General features: G+C 36.5%; 1 protein-coding gene across 1 annotated transcript; it reads left to right on the top strand.

The window, feature by feature from the left end:
• Nucleotides 1-16,917: 16,917 nt before the first annotated feature.
• LOC143597268 (universal stress protein PHOS32-like) lies at nt 16,918-17,974 on the top strand. Its single transcript, XM_077075816.1, has 2 exons — nt 16,918-17,614; nt 17,718-17,974. Exons 1-2 carry the CDS (start codon nt 16,969-16,971, stop codon nt 17,732-17,734), a joined length of 663 nt encoding a protein of 220 aa, XP_076931931.1. The 5' UTR covers nt 16,918-16,968; the 3' UTR covers nt 17,735-17,974.
• Nucleotides 17,975-21,798: the final 3,824 nt, after the last annotated feature.

The following is a 21,798-nucleotide window of genomic DNA, read 5'->3' as shown; positions in this document are numbered from 1 at the left end:
ATTCGGTGTGTAAAAAAGTACATTAATTTTTTGTACATCACTTACACTTATGTATTACACATGTGTAAAAAAATTTCGAAAAAAAAACGTTGAGTTCTTTCGAGCTCTTAAAACTCAAAGTGGTTCTCAAAAGAAATCAATCTTATATATATATATATTTATATATATAATACACCAAAGACAGGCAAATTAAGACACTTTATATTAAGGGATTTACAACTTATTATGCATTAGGTATATGTTTAAGTAGGGATAGATTTGTCTTTTACAAACATATTACCCACGTTCATTTGATTTGTATAAACATAATTACAACTATATTACCTCAACTTTATTTAAATTTTGTAAATTTAAGAATTAGTTACAACTTTAACCCCTCATGATTATCCATTTTTTACTCTAATTTTATCCTTTTTAGTTTTCTTCATATAGGTTTTACAAAAATATGATTAACAAAAATCTGAACATACCTATTTAAACGAGCATATTTTTCTCAACGTTTCAATATAATTTTTTTTCAAAACAGATTGACAGTTTAAAATGTACAAGTTATTACTGCATGAATGTACAAGTTTCTTAGAAAACAAATGTGTATCCAAATACTTACAACTTTGACCCCTCATGTTTATCCAAATATTACTCAACTTTAATTTTTTTTCCATCTTATATGTTTTATAAAAATGTGATTAAAAGTATTCAAGTTATCTAAACATTTAAAATAATTAAACGAACATGAGTCATGCCTGGTATGAAGTTCTAGTTGAGCTAGAGCTAGCCTTGGCTTGGCGTGCTAACAAATTTTAAGTATTGTTTCCCGCTACATCGTGCGAGTACCTGACTAGTATATATATATATAGGTATTGGTTCATTTCAGAAGTTTTTTTACAGCGAGAAGGGCAAGAAATAAATCTAACCAATCATAATTTATCTTTTTATTTATGATTTATTTTATTTTAAAGGTATATTAGTACAATCTGATTCTTATATTTTTGGTAACTGACTTTAGTATGGTGAAAGTTACATATTTCTTTATATTATTATTTTTTAATTGTTTATTACCTTTTTTTAACTACATGTTTGCTACCTTTTTCAAATTATAAATAGCCTACATAGAATTCTAACCAACCACTTTTGTCAAAAAATCTATTAAACTCAAATAATTTAATTCAAGTTTGTAATTTTTTCTTTGATTCAACCAAGATATTCAATCGTTAAAAATCGATTTCCTTTTATTATATTTGCACAATTACAAATTTACATTGATAAAAATCTACAACAAATCAATTGGAGGATCGATAAGTAATTCATAAACACTTTTATAATTAAACCATGCACAACAAATTGCTATACCTACATAAACAAACAGCCACAAACATACAACAAAAATAAGATACCATAAAAAATATAAGTAATTCATAGACAATTTCATAATCATTCCCTACACAACAAATTATAGATCCTATATACACAAGTTTTCTTAAACAAACAGAAAGGTTTAAAAAATGGGTAAAAACCACAAAACAAAGTACACAATTTATCCTACTATTCCTTGATTAACCAAACCTTCGATCCGAACTTAAAACCTCCATAATATGTGATCGTTTCATTTTTGTGTTCGAAAATAGAATCCTGGCCACGTATGTTGGTAAACACCACATGTCTTTTTATGTCATTCTAGTCATACCACCGAGTGTGTGCTATATATTGTTTTCATCAAACCAAACTCTCTTGAGGTTGTGACGTCTTTAAAAGCCAATGCCTCTCGGCCTGTTTTAAAAAACAAATAAAAAAAATTAATAATAATCTAAAACTAGATTTCTATTTTTCCAAAATCAAACATCAAACAATCTTCTTAAAATATATAAACTCCAACGAAATATATAAAGACTAAATAAATTATCTTAAACCTACATATAGCATAATATTCCTACACAATCCCTCTACACAAAATTACAAAATTTAATTTTCAAATCGGCTATACAACAAACTATATAAACTATTTACAAATATGTAAATTCAAGGGTATTACCAATTTTGAAACTGATGACGCGCAAGTAATAAACTACATTATCACATACAAATTAAGTAAAATCCTACACAATGAACAAAACACATACACAACAATTCACCATTTCTTAACTATATATCAACCTAACATCATACACCAAAGCGAACCAAAAACCTTCAATGAATCTACACTGACCATATTAAAAATCTCTTCAGCCTAACATCATACAACAAATCTAAACAAAAAACAATCTACATATGACCTAAATAAGCATACACAATAAACAAACCGCCTACACAAGAAGCTCAGTAAACCTACACTGTAAACATTTTGCATACAAAACTGCCATAGTTGCCCCTACACAGTAACAAATCACTTACACAGCAGGCCCGTTAATCCTACATAAAAAACCAAACTGCATACACCCTTGCACAGGAAACAAGTCTACACAGAAAACAATTTACACATTGCCAAAATAAGGTTACACAATAAACAAATCACATACACAAGAAACTCAACAAACTTACATAGTAAAAAAAATGCCCACACAACAACCACACTCACCCCTACACAATAAAAAAAAATACTTATACAACATGTCCATTAACCCTACACAAAAAACAAACTGCGTGCATCCCTACACATGTAACAAGCCTACACAGAATACAAACTGTGTACATCCCTACACATGTAACAAGCCTACACCGAAAATAATCTACACATTAGCTAAACAAGCATACACAGTAAACAACGTAGGTACACAATAAGCAGATGATATATATGCATAACCCTATTTTTGTCCAAGCAATCGTGTCTCCATAATAAACACAATGAATAATAAATGAAAGCATGTATGTAACTATTTTATCTGAGATGTAGGTTAAAACAATAGTCGAAATACCTTGTTTTAGAAAAGTCAAAAATCCCTAATTTTGCAGTTGACAAAAACGGTAGTGAATAGTCTTGCCCAAATCCAACCTTATAACCTAGCGTATGATACAAACTATTACAGACTGAAGATTTTGTGAATCAAAGAAACTAGAAGATGATTTTTGTGAATTATCCTTCATTAATTGTTTATAGCTTAAAATTTGGGAATGGTTGAATGAATGGAGATATAATTTAATAAGCCTAAAATCAAAGGTCACATATACCCTTTTTAATGTAAGACATATTAATTTTTTGTCCTAGTAATTACCACTTTGCGACCTCTATTGTACACCATTGATTAAACACAATCAATGGTTCAGATCTACTTCTCGCACTTCTCGCTATAATTTCACTTCTCGCATGATCCATCCCCTTATATATATATATATATATTATCGTTGCGTCCATAATCTATTGGTTAGCAATTTAGTCTCCTTTTATTTATACTATATATAAAGAGAATTCAAAAGACCTCTTAATTTTCTAAAGGTACAACTATGGTTTCTTAATGTACTTTCCTTGTTGCATGTCTTAAAATGGTTAAAAGGGCATTATACTCTTTAAATCAATTCCCTCCCAAGATCACTTTCATTTATTAAATTTTAATTACAAGTTTTACCCCTCAACTAAATTAAAGTTTTATAAATTTAGATAATAGTTACCCTTCTACCCCCTTAAGTTTACCTCTATAATTGTCAAATTCATTTATTTATTTGTTTTCTTTAATACCTTTTTAATATATTATGTATTAGAAAAAACTAACGCACCGTTGTGACGTACTTAATTTTGTCAACGCTTTGATATAAAGTTTGTTGAATATCGAGGTACGAACTATAATGTAAAAGTCATTGTTGCATCAATGTACTAGTATTTGAAAGGTCTAAGTTGCAATTATTTTTTTTCACTTATGGATACTGTTTTGGACAAAAATCTGCTAAGGATCAAGTATCCAAATATGTTATGTGAGGTAAGGTGCTAACTCGATGATGACAAGCGTGTAAGCGCAATATTGGTGAACACAAAGATATGATTACGAGGGAAAAAGCCTTTAACCAAGATAGTCTTACTTCGGTCAAAACTTATCGAGGTAATCTTTGAAGAAATGAAGTCGGTCAAGGATTAATAAGCTAATCTTTGGTCTAATCACTTCAATCAAGGATCAACAAGGTAACCTTTGGTCGATTAGTATATGATTATCGTTGTCTCCGGCACAAAAAACCCCCGGACGGTGAAAACTATCACCGTCGATTATATTAATAATAAAAGGTGGTTACAAATGCGGTGGAGTATATGATCGAGATTACAAAGTAAGCTAGTGTGTAGAGAGAATGCTTGTTTCTGCTCTAGTGTGTGTCATAGTACATGTGTTTACCTACTCGATCATAGCTCGTTTAAATAAAGAATATCACTAAATATATACCCTAACTATCCGGAAGTCTTCCACCTAGCCACTCCACGACCTTTGACCACGTGCCAATAGCCATCCAGTAGCGAGATAAGCGGAAGAATGAGCCTCATAGCCGTTGTTGATATTTTCACGTTCATCTTCACATGAGTTCGTCCATTAACAACTACATTGAAGTAGGATCCTGGATCCACGTTCCAGCTAGAGGATGTTCTGTGAGGATAATTAATGCAAGTACGTCTTAAAGTTGCTACACCTGTCTAACACATCACCATACTAAACGCAATAATTAGTAAACAAGTAATACCGAGGATCGTCGATCCTTTATATCCTGACATATATTTCAAGGATAAACTATCCATAAGACAGTCAAGGAAAAAGGATCCTCAGTATAAAATTCATGGCATAACAATTGCCCCCAAAATGGCGGGTGACAGTGGAATACAACTGTCATTTTGAAATTCAAAATCCTGCAAAACAGAAGGTGGTTAGACGTGTGTCAGGCGGTTTAATATCTACAAATCATAATTACACGCCGCCTATATATGTGATAATTATAATCTTCTTATAATCACAGATCTAGGCGTCTTTCAGGTATCCTTCTTTCTTTTTGTTAATCTTCCTTCGATATGTCGACTGCTTCTACATCTTCTTCCTCTTCTTTTTTCCATCATGATAACCTTTACTCACAAAATATCCTTCAATCACCTTCTTCCGAAATCTGTAAATTCACAGATTCGGATATCGATGAAATCCGATCATACTTTCCAGCCGATACAGTTTTCCGACCCTTCGATTCTGCAGCTCGTAGCGGAAGCATTTCAAAAAACTGGGTTTGCTTTCCTGCCCCACCGTTTCTCAAAGGTTATAAGTATCCTTTCCCCAATTTTACTCAAAGGTTCTTCAATTTGGTGGGAATTTTTTATATCCAGGCCACACCAATGTTGTGGAGAGTCCTTCATACCATAGAAAGGATAACCGTAGAGGAGGGAGTCGAGTTCGGCATAGCAGAATTAGCATACCTGTACAATCTTGTTACCCACGGTTCCAAACACTTTATCTTTAAATCGAAACCTCACCAAGAAAATCCCATTTTCAAAGTCACCCTTAATAGTACCCTCTGGAAAAACCAATTTTTCTTCGTAAGACGAGATTCTATTCCGGGTGGAACTAATCTTCCCAAAAAGTGGATACCAAAGGGTAGGATCCAGGATCCTTAGGTAACCTAGATAGGATACTCTATTCTTCTGCTAATAACTTTTATTACTTGTGTAGTTGAAAATTTCGATTTGCTGGCTGATCTTCCGGGAGTTGAAGACAGAATGAAGAGGTTTTTGTCACTGGATCCTGCAATCAGGACTTTTCAAGCAAAGTTTATTGAATCTTTTCAAAGATCAAACTCAGAATCAATCATGTCAAGTAAGAATAATAACTCTTAGTATAAAAAAGTGTTAAGAGTTGAAAACTTATTTGTCAATTGCTGTTTATAGGTGCTCCGAAATCAGGAAAATCTGCTTCCAAGTTCTCCCTCAAAGATATCGATTGCATGCATACCAAGAAAAAGACCCCAAAATCAACCCCTACGTCCGAGCCTCGCCCAATCACAATTCGAACAAAGTCTGGATCCAAGAGAAAGAAGAGTTCAGATACAGAGAATCCCTTTGATGCCGAAAAGCAGATTCTAGACATGCTTTCTACTGTAAGGATCCTCTTGTGTTTGGCTGGGCAGGGGGTAAGCATGCGTGTGTTGACCTCACTGGGGTGTCCCCGTTGGTGGGGCTGAGAGACAGTGGCTTCGTACCGGGACAGGCGGTTTTGAGAGCGGAGTCTAGGAAGGTTGCTAAGCATGAGACATTGTGTTTGGAGAATCGGCACGTGTTCATTCCATTTGCCTTCGACACTTTTGGATCCCTAGCTCCTGAGGCGGTTCGCTTCTTGGAGCGGGTGCAGAAGGTGGTCCACAGTGACTCGCAGAGCCCGAGGAACTAAGGATTTATATTTAGTAGAATAGGCTTTGCGATTCAAAAGGGGATAGCGGCGCAGCTTGTTGCTCGCTTACCCATTATCCAGATGTAGTTCGGTTTGTGTTATATATAAAAGGATCAATATTTTCTCAAAAAAAAAATTCTATTATTCCAAGCATCTTCTCAAGCTTATTCCGCTTTCATTCATAGGCCATCAATTCTGCCCGACACCACTATGAGACTGTCGCAGAGCTTGAAAAGACACTAGCTGCGCTGAGATCAACGGCTGCTGCTAAGGAGAAGGCCCTCTCGAAAATGACCAAAGAGAAAAGAGAGATAGAGGCACATGCTGCTGCCCTGACCGTCCAGATGCAGGACGAAATCAACCGGGCTACCGAAGAGGCGAAGGTATGGGCAGCCAAGTCGGTCCTCGAGGCCAGAATCAAATTGGTTACCGAAGCCAATGATCCATCTTTTGATAAGTCTTCATGGGAAATCAAAGAATGGAAGCAAGCCTTGATCGACTTGGATGGAGGCGAGGATGAGACTGAAGCTATGATGGTTGAAGTGGGCGAAGAAGGAATAAGCGGTGTGAAGGGTCTGGATGAAGCTGAAGGTGGGAACGAGGCACCGGTGGAGGCGGAAACAAACGTATGAACGGGCGATGAAGGATACAAAAGACAAGGCCCAAGCCCGTTTTTTTTGGTTTAGTGTTGGTGTTTTTATGAACAATTTCTATGGTCTGTAATAAACAATAGTAACTAGGATAAAGGATCCATGATCCTTAAGACAATCTGCGGGGGTGACAAAGGTGGAGGTATCCTCTTTTTGTGGGGATGAAGCATTTGTTGCCCATGTTTTTAAATTCCCTGCACTTATGAACCTTTAGTAATTCCCACTTAACCCAGATGGATGGTCCATCTTTCGTATGGTGAAGTCCGGGTTAAGAATTTTGGATAAGTCCTTGGGGCTTATTTTAATTAATATATAAACCTTTTGACTATCTACTTGTTATTTATTTTCAAAAACTTGTTAGATATAACTTTAGCATTGTTGATAGTTTGACAAATAATTTCGAGTAAAAGATTTTTAGGATAAAAGATCCTTAAGAAAATAACTCAGGATAAGATATCCTTAAATAATAAATATTGAGAAAAAATATCTTGATTAGTTGATAAAATTTATATAAGAAAATTCCCTCAAAGGGCAAATTTTAGGATAAAGTATCCTGAAAATAGCTAAAGATTTTAGTAATCAAATAACTTTAAGCGAATAGCCTTTCAAACTTAAATACCCAAATTTATTGCAACAAATATCATACATAAGTTAATTAGCAAAGATCATACCAGAAGGTCTAGGTAGACCTAAGTTACCAGAAGTACTGAACCCTTAATGATCCTTAAAGGAATATCTTTAGGATCCGGGATCCTTAGTTTCTTGATCTTCAGAAGGAACTTAGAAAATCCGCTGCAAATAATTCATATTATTAACTGGGATCAAACCCATTAAACTGGGGACAAGCCCAATAAATATTCTGGGGATAAGCCCGTGCAACTGGGGACAAGCCCAACAAACTGGGGACAAGCCCATAAAATAAACTGGGGACAAGCCCAACAAACTGGGGACAAGCCAATAAAATAAACTAGGGACAAGCCCAACAAACTGGGGACAAGCCCAAACTGGGGACTGGCCCAAAGATACGGATGTTAACTGGGGACTCGCCCAAACCGGGATTTAGCCCAAACGTGAGATAACGTGAAAACGTTATAAACCGGTGGTATGGTACGTCTACCATAAATCGTAGGATCCTCCATATAGCCGAAGACAATGAAATTATCAGCCACTAAGCGTGTACTGGTCCCGCTTCCCCGAACTATATGTCGGATAGCGTGCGCAACTGGCGATCGTGAGGAAGGTAAAAACCTTTAAACCGTAGGGGATATGACCATAGGGGGTCATATCCAAACGTGGGCTAGGCCAAGAGAAACGAGATAATACCTCAAATGTAAAGGAGAGGTGGCCAACCTCTTGAACATCAAACGAATCATTATAATCCTGCATGGTTACTCAAAACTTGGAAAAAATAAAATGTTAAGAATATATTATCCTTAAATTAACAACAATTCAAATAGAATAATTGATCAGAAAGATGTTACCGATTTAAGGATCCTAGATCCTTTTTTGGATAATCTATCCTCTCAGGATAGTAGATCCTGATCAGAAAAAATATTTCTTGAGGTGGATGGCATTCCATGCTCTTAGTAACATGTTACCTTCCATTGTGAGCAAGTGATATGCCCCCTTTCCTGCTTCCGACTCAATTTGATAAGGTCCTTCCCATTTGGGCGCTAACTTCCCATCAGCCGGATTTGTTGTGTTTTGGAAGACTTTCCTTAACACTAGATCTCATTCTTGAAATCTTCTGATTCTGATATTTTTGTTGTATGCCCCAGCTACCCTTTGTTGATATGCTGCCATTCTGATCTTGGCTAGGTCTCTGAGTTCTTCTATAGTATCCAAGTCTTAAAGAAGGATTTCTTCATTGGCTTCAGGATCACAGATGCTCGTTACCATTTATGTGAGAATTACTGCTTCTGATCCAAACACCAAAGAGAAGGGTGTCTGGCCTGTTGCATTTTTGGGTGCAATTATGTCTGTCCAAAGAACATAAGGAAGTTCTTCAGCCCATTTTCCCTTCTTGGATCCTAGCTTCTTCTTTAAATTGTTGATGATGATCTTGTTGCTAGACTCTGCTTGAACATTGGCTTGAGGGTGAACCGGAGTGGAAGTAATCATTTTGATGCCCCAACTGTCACAAAAGTTAGTGGTTCTATTCCAAATAAACTAGGAACCATTGTCACAAACAATTTCAGCGGGAATACCAAATCTAGTTATAATATTTCGTTTAATAAAAGATATTACTTCCCTTTCTCGGACTTGTACGAATGCTTCTGCCTCAATCCATTTGGAGAAGTAGTCTGTCATGGCAAGCATAAAGACCTTTCCACCTGGTACTTTTGGTAGCTTGCTTACAATATCCATACCCCATTTCATGAAAGGCCACGAGGAGGATATAGGATATAGAGGCTCCGCTGGCTGATGAAGGATGTTCACGTGTGTTTGACAAGCATCACATTTCCTTGAATACTCCACTGCATCCTTCTTCATTGTTGGCCAGAAGTATCCAGTTCTAAGTATTCTGGGAAATAATGCTCTTCCACCTGTGTGATTGCCGCAATCTCCTTCATGAAAATCCTTGAGTACTTCTTGGATCTCAGGATCCTCAATGCATCTCAAATATTGTCCTGCAAGAGATTTTCTATACACCATATCATTTAACAAAATATATTGGGATACATTGAGTTTGAAGGACTTGGGATTTTATGTGGCTGGAATTTCTCCAGTCTGAATATAGTTCTTGATAGGATGGATTCATGATCCTCCGTTATTTGAGGATAAAGGATCCCAGAGCACGATTTCTTTATCATTCGTTATCTCTCCAACTTCCTGTTCTCCTATTGCTGGCGAGAGAATGTGGATTATTGGGATTTTCAAATCCTCAGGAATCTTCAGAGATGAGGCTAAGTTTGCTAAGGCATCTGCCCCAGCGTTTTCTTCCCTTGGTACCTATGTAATACTAAGTATTTCGAAGGATTTTGATAACTCCTTCACAACATCTAAATATTTCATTAGTTTCTCACCTTTAACAGCATACGAGCCATTAAAGTGGTTAGTTATTAATAAAGAATCTACATAAACTTGAAGATATCTGATCCTCATGCTTTTGGCTAATTGCAAACCTGCGATTAAAGCCTCGTACTCTGCTTCGTTGTTTGTTGCTTGGAATTCACAAGCTATGGACTGGGGTAATATGTCCCCCTGTGACGATTTCAGTAGGATCCCTAATCCTGTTCCTTTCACGTTGGATGCTCCATCAGTGAAGAGTATCCAAGGATCCTTGGTCTTTTCCAGTTGTTGGACTTCCAAGTCAGCTTCTTTTTATAGATCACTAGTGAAATCAGCCACAAAGTCCGCTAGTGCTTGAGACTTGATTGCTGTTCTCGGCTCGTATTGGATATCATATGCACTTAATTTCACAGCCCACTTAGCCATTCTACCTGGACTCCGCATCTAGAAGACTTTTACTTACATAGTAGACAGATGTTGTTCACCTTTGTGATCCTTTACCAAGACGGTACTCACTGCATTTCCTGAGACAGCAAGATATAAATACAAGGATTCTCCATCCACGGGCTTCATTAGAGTTGGAGCTGAGGATAAGTAATCCTTTAGGGCTGTAAGCGCAGCTTCATGCTTTTCAGTCCACTCAAATTTCTTGTTCTTTCTAAGAATATCATAGAAGTCTTTGCACTTCTCGGAGGATCTTGAAATGAATCTATTCAAAGCCGCTATTCTTTCGGTGAGTCTCTGGATATCTTTGGCATTTGTAGGAGATTTCAGATTGATGATGGCTTCGATCTGCTCCGGGCTTGCTTCAATTCCTCTCTTTGTGACCGTATATCCCAGAAACTTTCCAGCCTTAACACCAAAGTTGCATTTGGATGGATTCAGTTTCATGTTATATTGATCAAGGATATTGAATGCTTCCTCGAGATCTCTGGGTGATCCTCAGCTTTCTCTGACTTCACCACCATATCTTCTATGTATAGCTCCATCGTCTTGCCCAATTGTTCCTTGAACATCATGTTGACCAGTCTTTGGTACGTTGCTCCTGCATTTCTTAGTCCAAACGGCATAGCAGTATAACAGTATAGTCAGTAGGAGTCATGAATGCTGTATCCTCTTGATCAGATGGTTCCATCTGAATTTGTTGAAATCCAGAGGAAGCATCCATAAAGGTAAGCATTTCATGTCCTGCCGTTGCATCCACCATGGAATCTATATGTGGTAATGGGAAAGGATCCTTGGGGCATGCCTTGTTTAAATCAGTAAAATCGACACACACCCTCCACTTTCCATTCTTTTTCGAAACAACGACCACATTAGCTAGCCATCGAGGATACTGAACTTCTCTGATCATACCGGCCTTAAGAAGTTTTTCAACTTCTTCTTGTATGATCTTGTTCCTCTCAGGAGAGAATTTCCTTCGCTTCTGATGGACGGGTTTAACAGATAAATCAAGGCCGAGTTTATGAGTGATTACCTCTTTTGAAATACCTGTCATGTCCGAGTGCTTGAAGGCAAAAGTAGATCTTCTTCGTCCTAAGAAGGATATTATATCCTCCTCAATCTTACTGGGGATACTGGATCCTAGGAACACCTTTACTTCCGGATCCTCGGGGTCCAATGATACTTCTTTGAGGTCTTTCTCCCGAGCTTCCAGCACATCCCTAGGATGTTGCTGTAGTTGCTATGCTATAGTCTGCTTGGCTGTTGGCTTCATTGATGAAGAATATTAGTTCCTAGCCTCCGCTTGGTCACCCACTATCTTCACAACTCCCCAAGGAGTAGGTAGCTTGATGCATTGGTGATAGGTCGAGGCTACAGCCTTCATTCCATGGAGCCAAGGCCTACCTAAAATAACATTGCAACAGGAAAGGTTATCTATAACACAAAATTTTTGGTATGAATTTAACCATTCGATATAAATTGGGAGGTTAATATCCCCCAATGTCTTCTTAGTTTCGCCACTGAAACCGACCAGCACTGACGTTCTAGGAATGATTTCTGAATCTGGGATGTTCATCTTTTTGAGTACATCATGTTGGATAATGTTGACTGAGCTGCCACCATCCACTAGGATCCTGCGTACATAATGGTTAGAGATAAATAAAGTGATAATCAAACCGTCATGATGAGGATCCTGAATGTTCAGCTTGTCTTCCTCATCGAAGAAGATTCTCTTGTCTGTTGTTAATGTGGTTGACACTATTGGATGATCCCCGTTATCCATTTTGATTTCTTTGGCAAGTCTTTTTGCTGCGGAGAAAGAATTTCCACATATGTCTGAACCTCCAGAGATGAAATTGACTGTTTGCATATCCAGCTTGTCCTGATGAGGATCCTGGATCCTTGAATTGAAAAAGATTCTCTGATCAGTCACTCGAGTAGTGGGCATGAGTGGTCTTCTCTCATTATCCAACTCGAATTCTTCCACGGGACTTTCTTCTATGGCACAAGAATCTCTAAACAATTCGTAGTCTCTGGAGACAAAGTTGATCACATGAGCATCTGGCGGTGGTGGTGTCGCTTTTTGTGGAAGATCCTCAGGATCCTAGATCTTGGATTTTTTTCTTCCCAAGAGTTCTTTGAAGTGACCCTTGCTCAGAAGATATCCAATTTCCTTCCTCAAGTCGATGCACTCGTCTGTTGCGTGGCCAAAATCTTCATGGAAGGCGCACCACTTAGACTTGTCCTTGAAACCGACAACCTTCTCATTCTTTTGGGGCCACCTCGCTTTTTCTCCTAGATCCTTCATGGCACATATCAAGCCATGAGTGTCCACAGAGAAACAATAGTCGGAGATACAGGGATAGTCTTCATAGTCATCTCCTTCTTCAACTGCCCGTACGTTCTGATTGTTGAACTTGGTGTATGGCTTCGAATTGTTGTTCCTATTCCAAGATCCTTTATTCTTTTCGGGAGTTTCTTGTTTCGTTTGTCCCCGAGATGATCCTGGATCTTTTTATCTTCTTCTAAGCGGGTGTATCTTAATGCCTTGTTTCCGACTTCATCTAATGTCCTGCACGGAGTCATCACTAAATCATCATAAAAAGGGGAGCTCTTTTGAATTCCCATATTGAATGCTTCAACAGCACTAGTCATATCAAGGTTTGGGATTTCTAAAGCTTCCTTTCTAAACCTGGTAACGAAATCCCTAAGGGATTCATCATTAGGTTGGATAACACGATATAAATCACTGGTTAACCTCTCAAATTTCCGACTACAGGAAAATTGAGTGTTAAACAAATTAACTAAATGAGATAAAGATGTAACCGAGAAAGGGGGGAGACTTAGCAGCCATTTTAGTGCTGCTCCCGTTAGTGTGGCTCCAAATCCTTTGCAAAGGCAAGCCTCCTTGAGTCTTTCAGGAATAGGATTAATTTCCATCCTTTCCCTATATTGGGCAAGATGTTCCTCAGGATCGGTGCTCCCATCATACGTCTTTATGTTGGGTCTTTGGAACCGCTTCGGGATTTCAGTATCACATATGGGCGGAGCGAATCTGGATAATTTGTGACTTCCCTACGGTATCTCAAGAATTGGACGTATCACTCCCGGGACACTGGATATCATGTCCTTTAGCTTCTGTAACAACTTGGCCATGGCCTGGTTGATACCTGAATCCTGCATGGGAACATGGTTAGTATCTAAAGATATAGGATCGTACCAGTTACCTCTCTGCTGGGTGGAGTTTGGTATTCCAGACGAGTATCTGGGATAAGAGGAGTCAGCAATCGGAGTGGGTCCTCCAGAAGCTATGGTCTGCATGGGGATTATGTCCCCATCATGGACTTCGGAAGATCGTAGGTGTTGGATTCCTGAGGATCCTTGATTCTGAAAGAAGGACACTTGAGGTTGAGAATTATAGGACCCTTGAACATATAACCCAGAGGATCCTGGTGGAATGACGGATGACCCCTGCTGAAATAGCGAGGATCCTTGAGCCTGTTGACCCACGGACCCTTGTTGAAGGATGGGTGATCCTGACTGGAACAGTGAGGATCCTTGAGCATGCTGACCCATGGATCCCTGTTGAAGGATGGATGATCCTGGTTGAAACAGTGAGGATCCTTGAGCCTGTTGACCCATGGACCCCTGTTGAAGGATGGATGATCCTGGCTGAAACAGTGAGGATCCTTGAGCCTGTTGACCCATGGACCCCTGTTGAAGGATTGATGATCCTTGTGAAAGCTGAGCCATGGATCCTGGAGAGGTGAAATCCAGCATCCTGGGCATCAGGGGAGTGAGATCCTCTGCTGGCCTCTTAGTCTTCTTAAGATCTTCTCTATCACAAAGGAACCTTTGGTTGGTCTTGTTCTGCTGCTCCATATATGCTTTAACCTGCGAAAATATAGATGAAACATCACTATTAGTGTTAACCACCGGGACAGCAGCAACGGTTTTTGAGCTCTGAAAGATTGGTAGTTGCGTCTTGCTTCCAGCAGCAGCAGTTCGTTGTGCTCCCGTAATTGGCGGAGACATTGGTGGCAAGGTCCTTGATGAGAGAGAAACCGATGATGGCATGGTTGACGATGCAGAGGTGGATTGAGAGGCCATTGATAGTGATATGGATTATAGCACCAATTGCCCCACGGTGGGCGCCAAATTGTTTTGGACAAAAATCTGCTAAGGATCAAGTATCAAAATCTGTTATGTGAGGTAAGGTGCTAACTCGATGATGACAAGCGTGTAAGCGCAATATTGGTGAACACAAAGATATGATTACGAGGGAAAAAGCCCTTAACCAAGATAGGCTTACTTCGGTCAAAACTTATCGAGGTAATCTTTGAAGAAATGACGTCGGTCAAGGATTAATAAGCTAATCTTTGGTCGAATAACTTCAATCAAGGATCAACAAGGTAACCTTTGGTCGATGAGTATATGATTATCGTGGTCTCTGGCACAAAAACCCCCGGACGGTGAAAACTATCACCGTCGATTATATTAATAATAAAAGGTGGTTACAAATGCGGTGGATATATGATCGAGATTACAAAGTAAGCTAGTGTGTAGAGAGAATGCTTGTTTCTGCTATAGTGTGTGTGATAGTACATGTGTTTACCTACTCGATCATAGCTCGTTTAAATAAAGAATATCTCTAACTATATTCCCTAACTATCCGGAAGTCTTCCACCTAGCCGCTCCACGACCTTTGACCACGTGCCAATAGCCATCCAGTAGCGAGATAAGTGGAAGAATGAGTCTCATAGCCGTTGTTGATATTTGCACGTTCATCTTCACATGAGTTCGTCCATTAACAGCTACATTGAAGTAGGATCATGGATCCACGTTCCAGCTAGAGGATGTTCTGTGAGGATAATTAATGCAAGTACGTCTTAAAGTTGCTACACCTGTCTAACACATCACCATACTAAACGCAATCATTAGTAAACAAGTAATACCGAGGATCGTCGATCCTTTATATCCTGACATATATTTCAAGGATAAACTATCCATAAGACAGTCAAGGAAAAATGATCCTCAGTATAAAATTCATGGCCTAACAGATGCATCTTTATTCAAGTTATTTAATAATACCTCAAATACAAATAAATAGAAAGTTAGTAATGCTAATAATTCTCAATTTAGTATTAAAAAATACATTATGCATTAATATTTATATAATATATAAAATTTAATGATGGTAAACAATTAAAAATTTTTATATAAAGTAAACAAATCAATCTTAATTAAATGTATGATTTAAAGTTTAAAATGAGCAAGGTGACAACGAGGCTCGCTACTTGGGGCTGATAGTATGTTCCGTAAAAAAATGTCGTCAACGCTCAAATACAACAAATTAGAAGAAAAAAAACTTGCGTAGCGACGAACCTACACGATTTTGGTCAGAATTAAGTTACGACATCAAATTTAAACCATAAACAAATTCATCAACAAACTTGCAGCAAACAAAAAAAAATAAAACACATGTTACGGCCATGAACCGCCGTGTACTCGTCCGATATCAATAGTGATGACATTAGAACAACAAAAACCGCGTGTTGCGGTCGCAAAGAGAAGTGAATTTGAATGCAAGTACAACAAATAAACATATATAAGAATAAAAACAATTAATGTAATAAACATTTGTGTAATATAACTCGCATAAAAAACTAACGTTAGTACTACATAAAAAAGAGTGATAATAAACTAACATCACAAGTAAAGATCGGCGCCGCAGCATCGCGCGGGTTTTACACTAGTGTAAGACTGTAAGTATAGTAGTGAGTTCAAATTTACAAGATTTAATGAATTTTTTTGTGATACAAAAGGTTTTCTTTTTTATTTACAACAAAATTAAGTATAGTAGTGAGTTCAAATTTACAAGATTTAATGAATTTTTTTTGTGAAAAAATTCATTAAATCTTGTAAATTTTATACTTAATTTTGTTGTAAATAAAAAAGAAAACCTTTATATACAAGACCGTGCAGTGGAGATCTCGGTGCTAATCATCCATGCACGTGATCCATGCCAAATTAAGAGGCATTGTGTTGCACACCTTAAGAATGGTATTACTCTTGCTCTATTGTTCATAAAAATAATATATTTAAAACACTTATCAAGATTCGCTCTAACACTGTCATAACATTCTTTACTCTAAGTATTGTGGGTGGCCATTGAGGCGCCACTCATAACTGTGTGGCTTGTTCTTATTGGCCTCTCCTGTTGACGCCCTTAGGTCCTTAACACCCCTGCGTAATGGTGTTCAGCGCCTTTCGCTTAACGCCCTAGATCGCCTACCACGAGACGAGAGATGGTCATATAATAAACTTAAATAGTGATCCTTTAACACCTATCATTGAGGAAATAACAGAAAAGAAAAGAAATTTTATATGTACAAGAGCATTCCACCACAACCGAGCGTGAGTCGTGCGGCCCATTCTCTTTCCCCTCCAAAATCGGTGTTATTTACTCCCATTCTCCATCTTAACCAATCTCCAAACTAAACATACATACATTCTATTCTATTCTTTCAATGAAACGCCCTGTTCCTCCATTGTCCACGGTTCGAGCAGATCCACCATCCTCCCCACGGTACCCTCCCCCCGTCACCACTCCCACCACTGGCGCCCAGCGACGCATCGCCATCGCGGTCGACCTCAGCGACGAGAGCGCCTTTGCCATACAATGGGCTGTTCAAAACTACCTCCGTCCCGGTGACGCAGTCATCCTCCTCCATATCCAGCTCACCTCCGTCCTCTACGGGGCTGATTGGGGCCACGCAATGGACGTAGAGAACCCGTCAAAAGAAACACGCCAGAAACTCGAGGATGATTTCGATAACTTCACCACCACCAAGGCCAACGCATTGTCACAGCCATTGGTGGAAGCCAACATTCCGTTCAAGATTCATATCGTCAAGGATCATGATTTGAAGGAGCGCCTTTGTTTGGAGGTCGAAAGGCTTGGGCTGTGTGTTATGATCATGGGCAGCCGAGGGTTTGGAGCCTCTAAAAGAAAGGGTAAAGGTAGGCTTGGGAGCGTAAGCGATTATTGTGTTCGTCATTGTGTTTGTCCGGTTGTTGTTGTTCGATATTCTGATGAAGATGTGGATGGGGAAGATAGCGCAAAGAAGGCGTCAGTGGAAGAGTTTCACGATGCGGATGATCGTGATCCGAAAGGTTCCATGCAGACTATATACTAACTAAATTGATGTTTGCTAGATACAGAAATATATTACTATTAGTAACTGATTAATGCATATATGGTGTCATTGTTTTGCAGAAAACTCTAACAAGTAGCATGTGTCCCCTTGCTTCAATCTTATGGGCGAATCAAGGTGGTGACATCCATTTGTCACCAACAAGTAGCCACAATTTCTCATGCAAGGGCCAAGAAAGGGCTTTTGAGTAATCTTTTCATATATGTTTCTCTAAATTGTTTAGATAACTTGCAATTCTCCATGGTGTTATATTTGTGATTTTATAGAAGTTTGATGTGGTGGTGATGCTATGATTTGGTTTTGATGTGCTACATTTGAATCACAAATAAGAATATATGATTTGTATGATTTGATAAATTATCATGACACATGTTTGTATAACATGCCACTTTATGCAGACGTGTTAATCCATTCCAGATGTGTGTATCGAATCACAGAACTTCTTGAAGTAATTTAATTGTATATTATATACTATCAACCACCATATTTATTATGGAATTCATAGTCACGAGTAGGAGTGTTGCTGCTGTAATAATATATATATATATATAGGGGAGGTTAGCGTACAATAATCAGTTATCGTACCTTAGATACGCGAGCTTTTTGAACGTCGATATTAATTTCACGCGGTGGCAGTTTCGTAAATAACCCAAACAGTAGTTCGCGATCAAATTCATCGATTTAAAATCGATTCCGATCCAAATTCAGAACTCCTTAATCTATCTCATCCAATTTCTAAACTCTAATCACAACTTACAGTATGAAATCTCAAAAGTCAAAAACCAAAATTGAAATAGAACGTCACTGAACATTAAAAATCTTCAAATTGATCAAAAATTGATGATTTAATCAATCGAATTGATGTGTAAAAGGCTTTAGAATCGTCAATCGATTATGGAATTGCAAAATTAATGCACTCAATCCAACTTTGATTAGGGTTCAAAATATTATGTTTAAACGTTCTGAAACAAAACTGAAGACATTTAAACGATCTGACTAAAAAAGAACATCTTTAAACGTTCAATGAAGTTCTGGGTGTTACAAAAAAATGAACATCTTTAAACGTTCTAATATGTTCAATGAGTTCTGGGTGTTCAAAAAAAAATTTGAACATCTTTAAAACGTTCTAAGAAGTTCTGGGTGTTCAAAAAAGTTTAGAAGTTCTGAACTTCTAAACAGAACTTCTAAACTAACAAAAAAAATTAAACACCTACAACTGGGTTTCTACAAATGGCGCTTAAAACTTTAAACGTTCCCATCACTCAAACTCAAAATTGATCAATTAAAACTTCAAATTGATGATTAATTGTATCAATTTCAAAGTTTAATTGATCAATTAGTTCAACAATTTTAATTTCAATTTCAATTGCTCAATTTGACAACTGACCTATGAGCAACGATAAATGGTTGTGTCGAAAGAAGATGGTGGTCACGACGGTAGACAATGGTCGCGAAGCTGGATGGTGGACGGAATCGTTGAACGACGATGGTGAAGGTGGACGGAATCGACGGGAGAAGAGGTTGACGGAGGCCGGCTCGCGTAATTGTGATTTTAGAGTTAGCATGGTTATTGAAGATCGACGTTCCAGAATGTCGCAAACCAATTGTACGATAAAGGATTTTCGTATTCTATCATTTATCTATATATATATATATATATATAGGGTAAGGATCCTAAGAGAACTCTTTGCAAATTGAGAACTTTGAGAACCATTTTGAACCACTAAAAACACATTTAAAAAATATTTAAAAAAATCATAAAACAAAAAATAATAAAAATTTTAAAAAAGTAAAAAAACCAAAATTCTTATATTTCATTCCGGTTTCATAAAACAAATAAAAAAAAAAAAAAACGTCGTATTATACACATATGTATAATTTTATTTAATCTTTAGTTACGTAATATACACATATGTACAATATCATTTATCTTAAATTATACACATGTGTACAAAAAAAAACATGTAAATGTACATATATGTATATATTATACATATGTGTATATAATTTAGCTAAACCGAGTTTTTTTTTATGAAACTGGGATGATAAAATAAGAATTTTGGTTTTTTTACTTTTTTGATTTTTAGGTTTTTTTATTTTATGATTTTTTTATTTTTGGGTTTTTTGTGGTCCAAAATGGTTCTCATAGTTCTCAATTTCAAAAGGGTTATCTCATTATCCTGATCCAATATATATATATATATATATATATATATATATATATATATATATATGAGTGGGTTATAATAAAAAGAAATAGCTTTCTAGGAAAAGTAAGAATAAATCTAAGCCCTTGGATCTAAAATCTAGTGGTTGAGATTGGTAATTTTCAAAATAACAAATAGTTTCCTAGAATTAAGTATTTAGGCTACATAGTTTCCTAACTTTAAATTTTATGCCCTTCCTACTCTCTCCTACAAAACTATGTATTTTTATTTTAACCCTTTTCTATATATATATATATATAAAAGAAGGGTAAGAAAGAATCCAGTCCATTAATCTTAGATTTTAATGGCTAAGATTAATTTAATAAATAAAAATTGATGGAAATGACATGAAGGTAATAACCCACATTTGTTGACTTTCTCTTTCCACATGCAAGACAATTCCCCCTTCATTATTTTTTAAAATTTTTGTTTACCATAATAATAAACGTTTTTTTATCTTTAATATGAGTATCATATTGTTATATAAAAAAAAAAAAAATTAATGGGTTTTTTTTAATTATGTTTTTTTGTTGTTTATTGTGTCTTTTAGTTGAGTTTTCATATAAATTGTATTATAGATTTTGATCGTTATATTTTTCAATTGGTACTCATATTAAATACAAAAATTAAAACAAAGATTACGTCATTGTGTCGTTTTGTTCGTCATTAACTTTTAGTCATTGTGTAATACGTTTGTTGTCTTTTATTCGGATTGATATATGACAAATTCATTTAATTTAGAAAAATAGTATTGTGTTCATTGTATATTATGTTCAAATCATTGTGTAATATGTTTTTTCCATTGTATTTTATGTTTCAAGTCATTGTGTTATATATATTCACCATTGTGTCTTACGTTTTAGGTCATTGTGTTATACGTATTCACCATTGTGTCTTTCGAGCATTGTGTTATACGTATTCACCATTGTGTTTTACGTTTTAAGCTATTGTGTAACATGTATTAATCATTGTGTTTTATGTATTAGATAATTTGTTGTAATTTTATCATTATTTTTACATATTATTATTACACAACAGTGTTATTAGTATTTAAAAAAACATAATGATGAGCTAAAAGACACAATGACGAATAACACAATGACAAAAAAAGACACAATGATAAGCGAAAAGACACAATGGTGTGCGAAAAGACACAATAACGAAAAAAGACACAATGATAAGAGAAAATACATAATCGAGTGCGAAAAGACACAGTGGTGTGCGAAAAGACACAATGACGAAAAAAGACACAATGTTAAGCGAAAAGACACAATCACGTGATTTTTGTTTAAAATTTTATATATCAAAAATCATACTTATATTAAAGATAAAAAAACGCTTGTTATTATGATAGATTTAAAAAAAAAATATCATACGAAAAAGTTATAAACGTTTTAAAATGATGGGGGTATTAACATGTGCCTTGCATGTGGAGAGAGAAAATATGTACAATTACCTCTATACCTTTTTTCTTTTGGTCCCCACTTGACACATTTCAATTATTAATGGCTTCTCACACTTCTCATTTTAGTTACCCTTTGTAGAATAACTTGACCTTATATATATATGGGGTGGGTTATAGTAAAAAGAAACAGTTTTCTAGAAAGAGTAAAAATAAATCTAGGCCCTTGTATCTAGGATCTAATGGTTGAAATTGGTATTTTTTAAAATACCAAATAGTTTCTTAGGTACTAGGATTTAGGTTATATAGTTCCCTAAATAGACTCACTTAGTTTCCTAACTCTAAATTTTATGTCGTTCCTACTCTTCTTACAAAACTATGTATTTTGTAAGGCCCCGTTACCGGTGCCCTACATTTGGTGTTGGATTTACTCATAAACGCAGTTCTAAAATCAGAGTTATTTAAAAACTTTCGCGGAATAATAAAATAGTCAACCATTCGTTACATTCATCCATAATTTTGTCGTCTTAAAAC

This window comes from Bidens hawaiensis, unplaced genomic scaffold (genome assembly GCF_021521415.1).
Source record: "Bidens hawaiensis isolate Kalapana, Puna unplaced genomic scaffold, B.hawaiensis_p1.1 tig00048051_1, whole genome shotgun sequence".
NCBI lineage: Eukaryota > Viridiplantae > Streptophyta > Magnoliopsida > Asterales > Asteraceae > Bidens > Bidens hawaiensis.
Note: the sequence above shows the minus strand (reverse complement) of the source record. Positions and strands in the feature narration are given on the sequence as shown.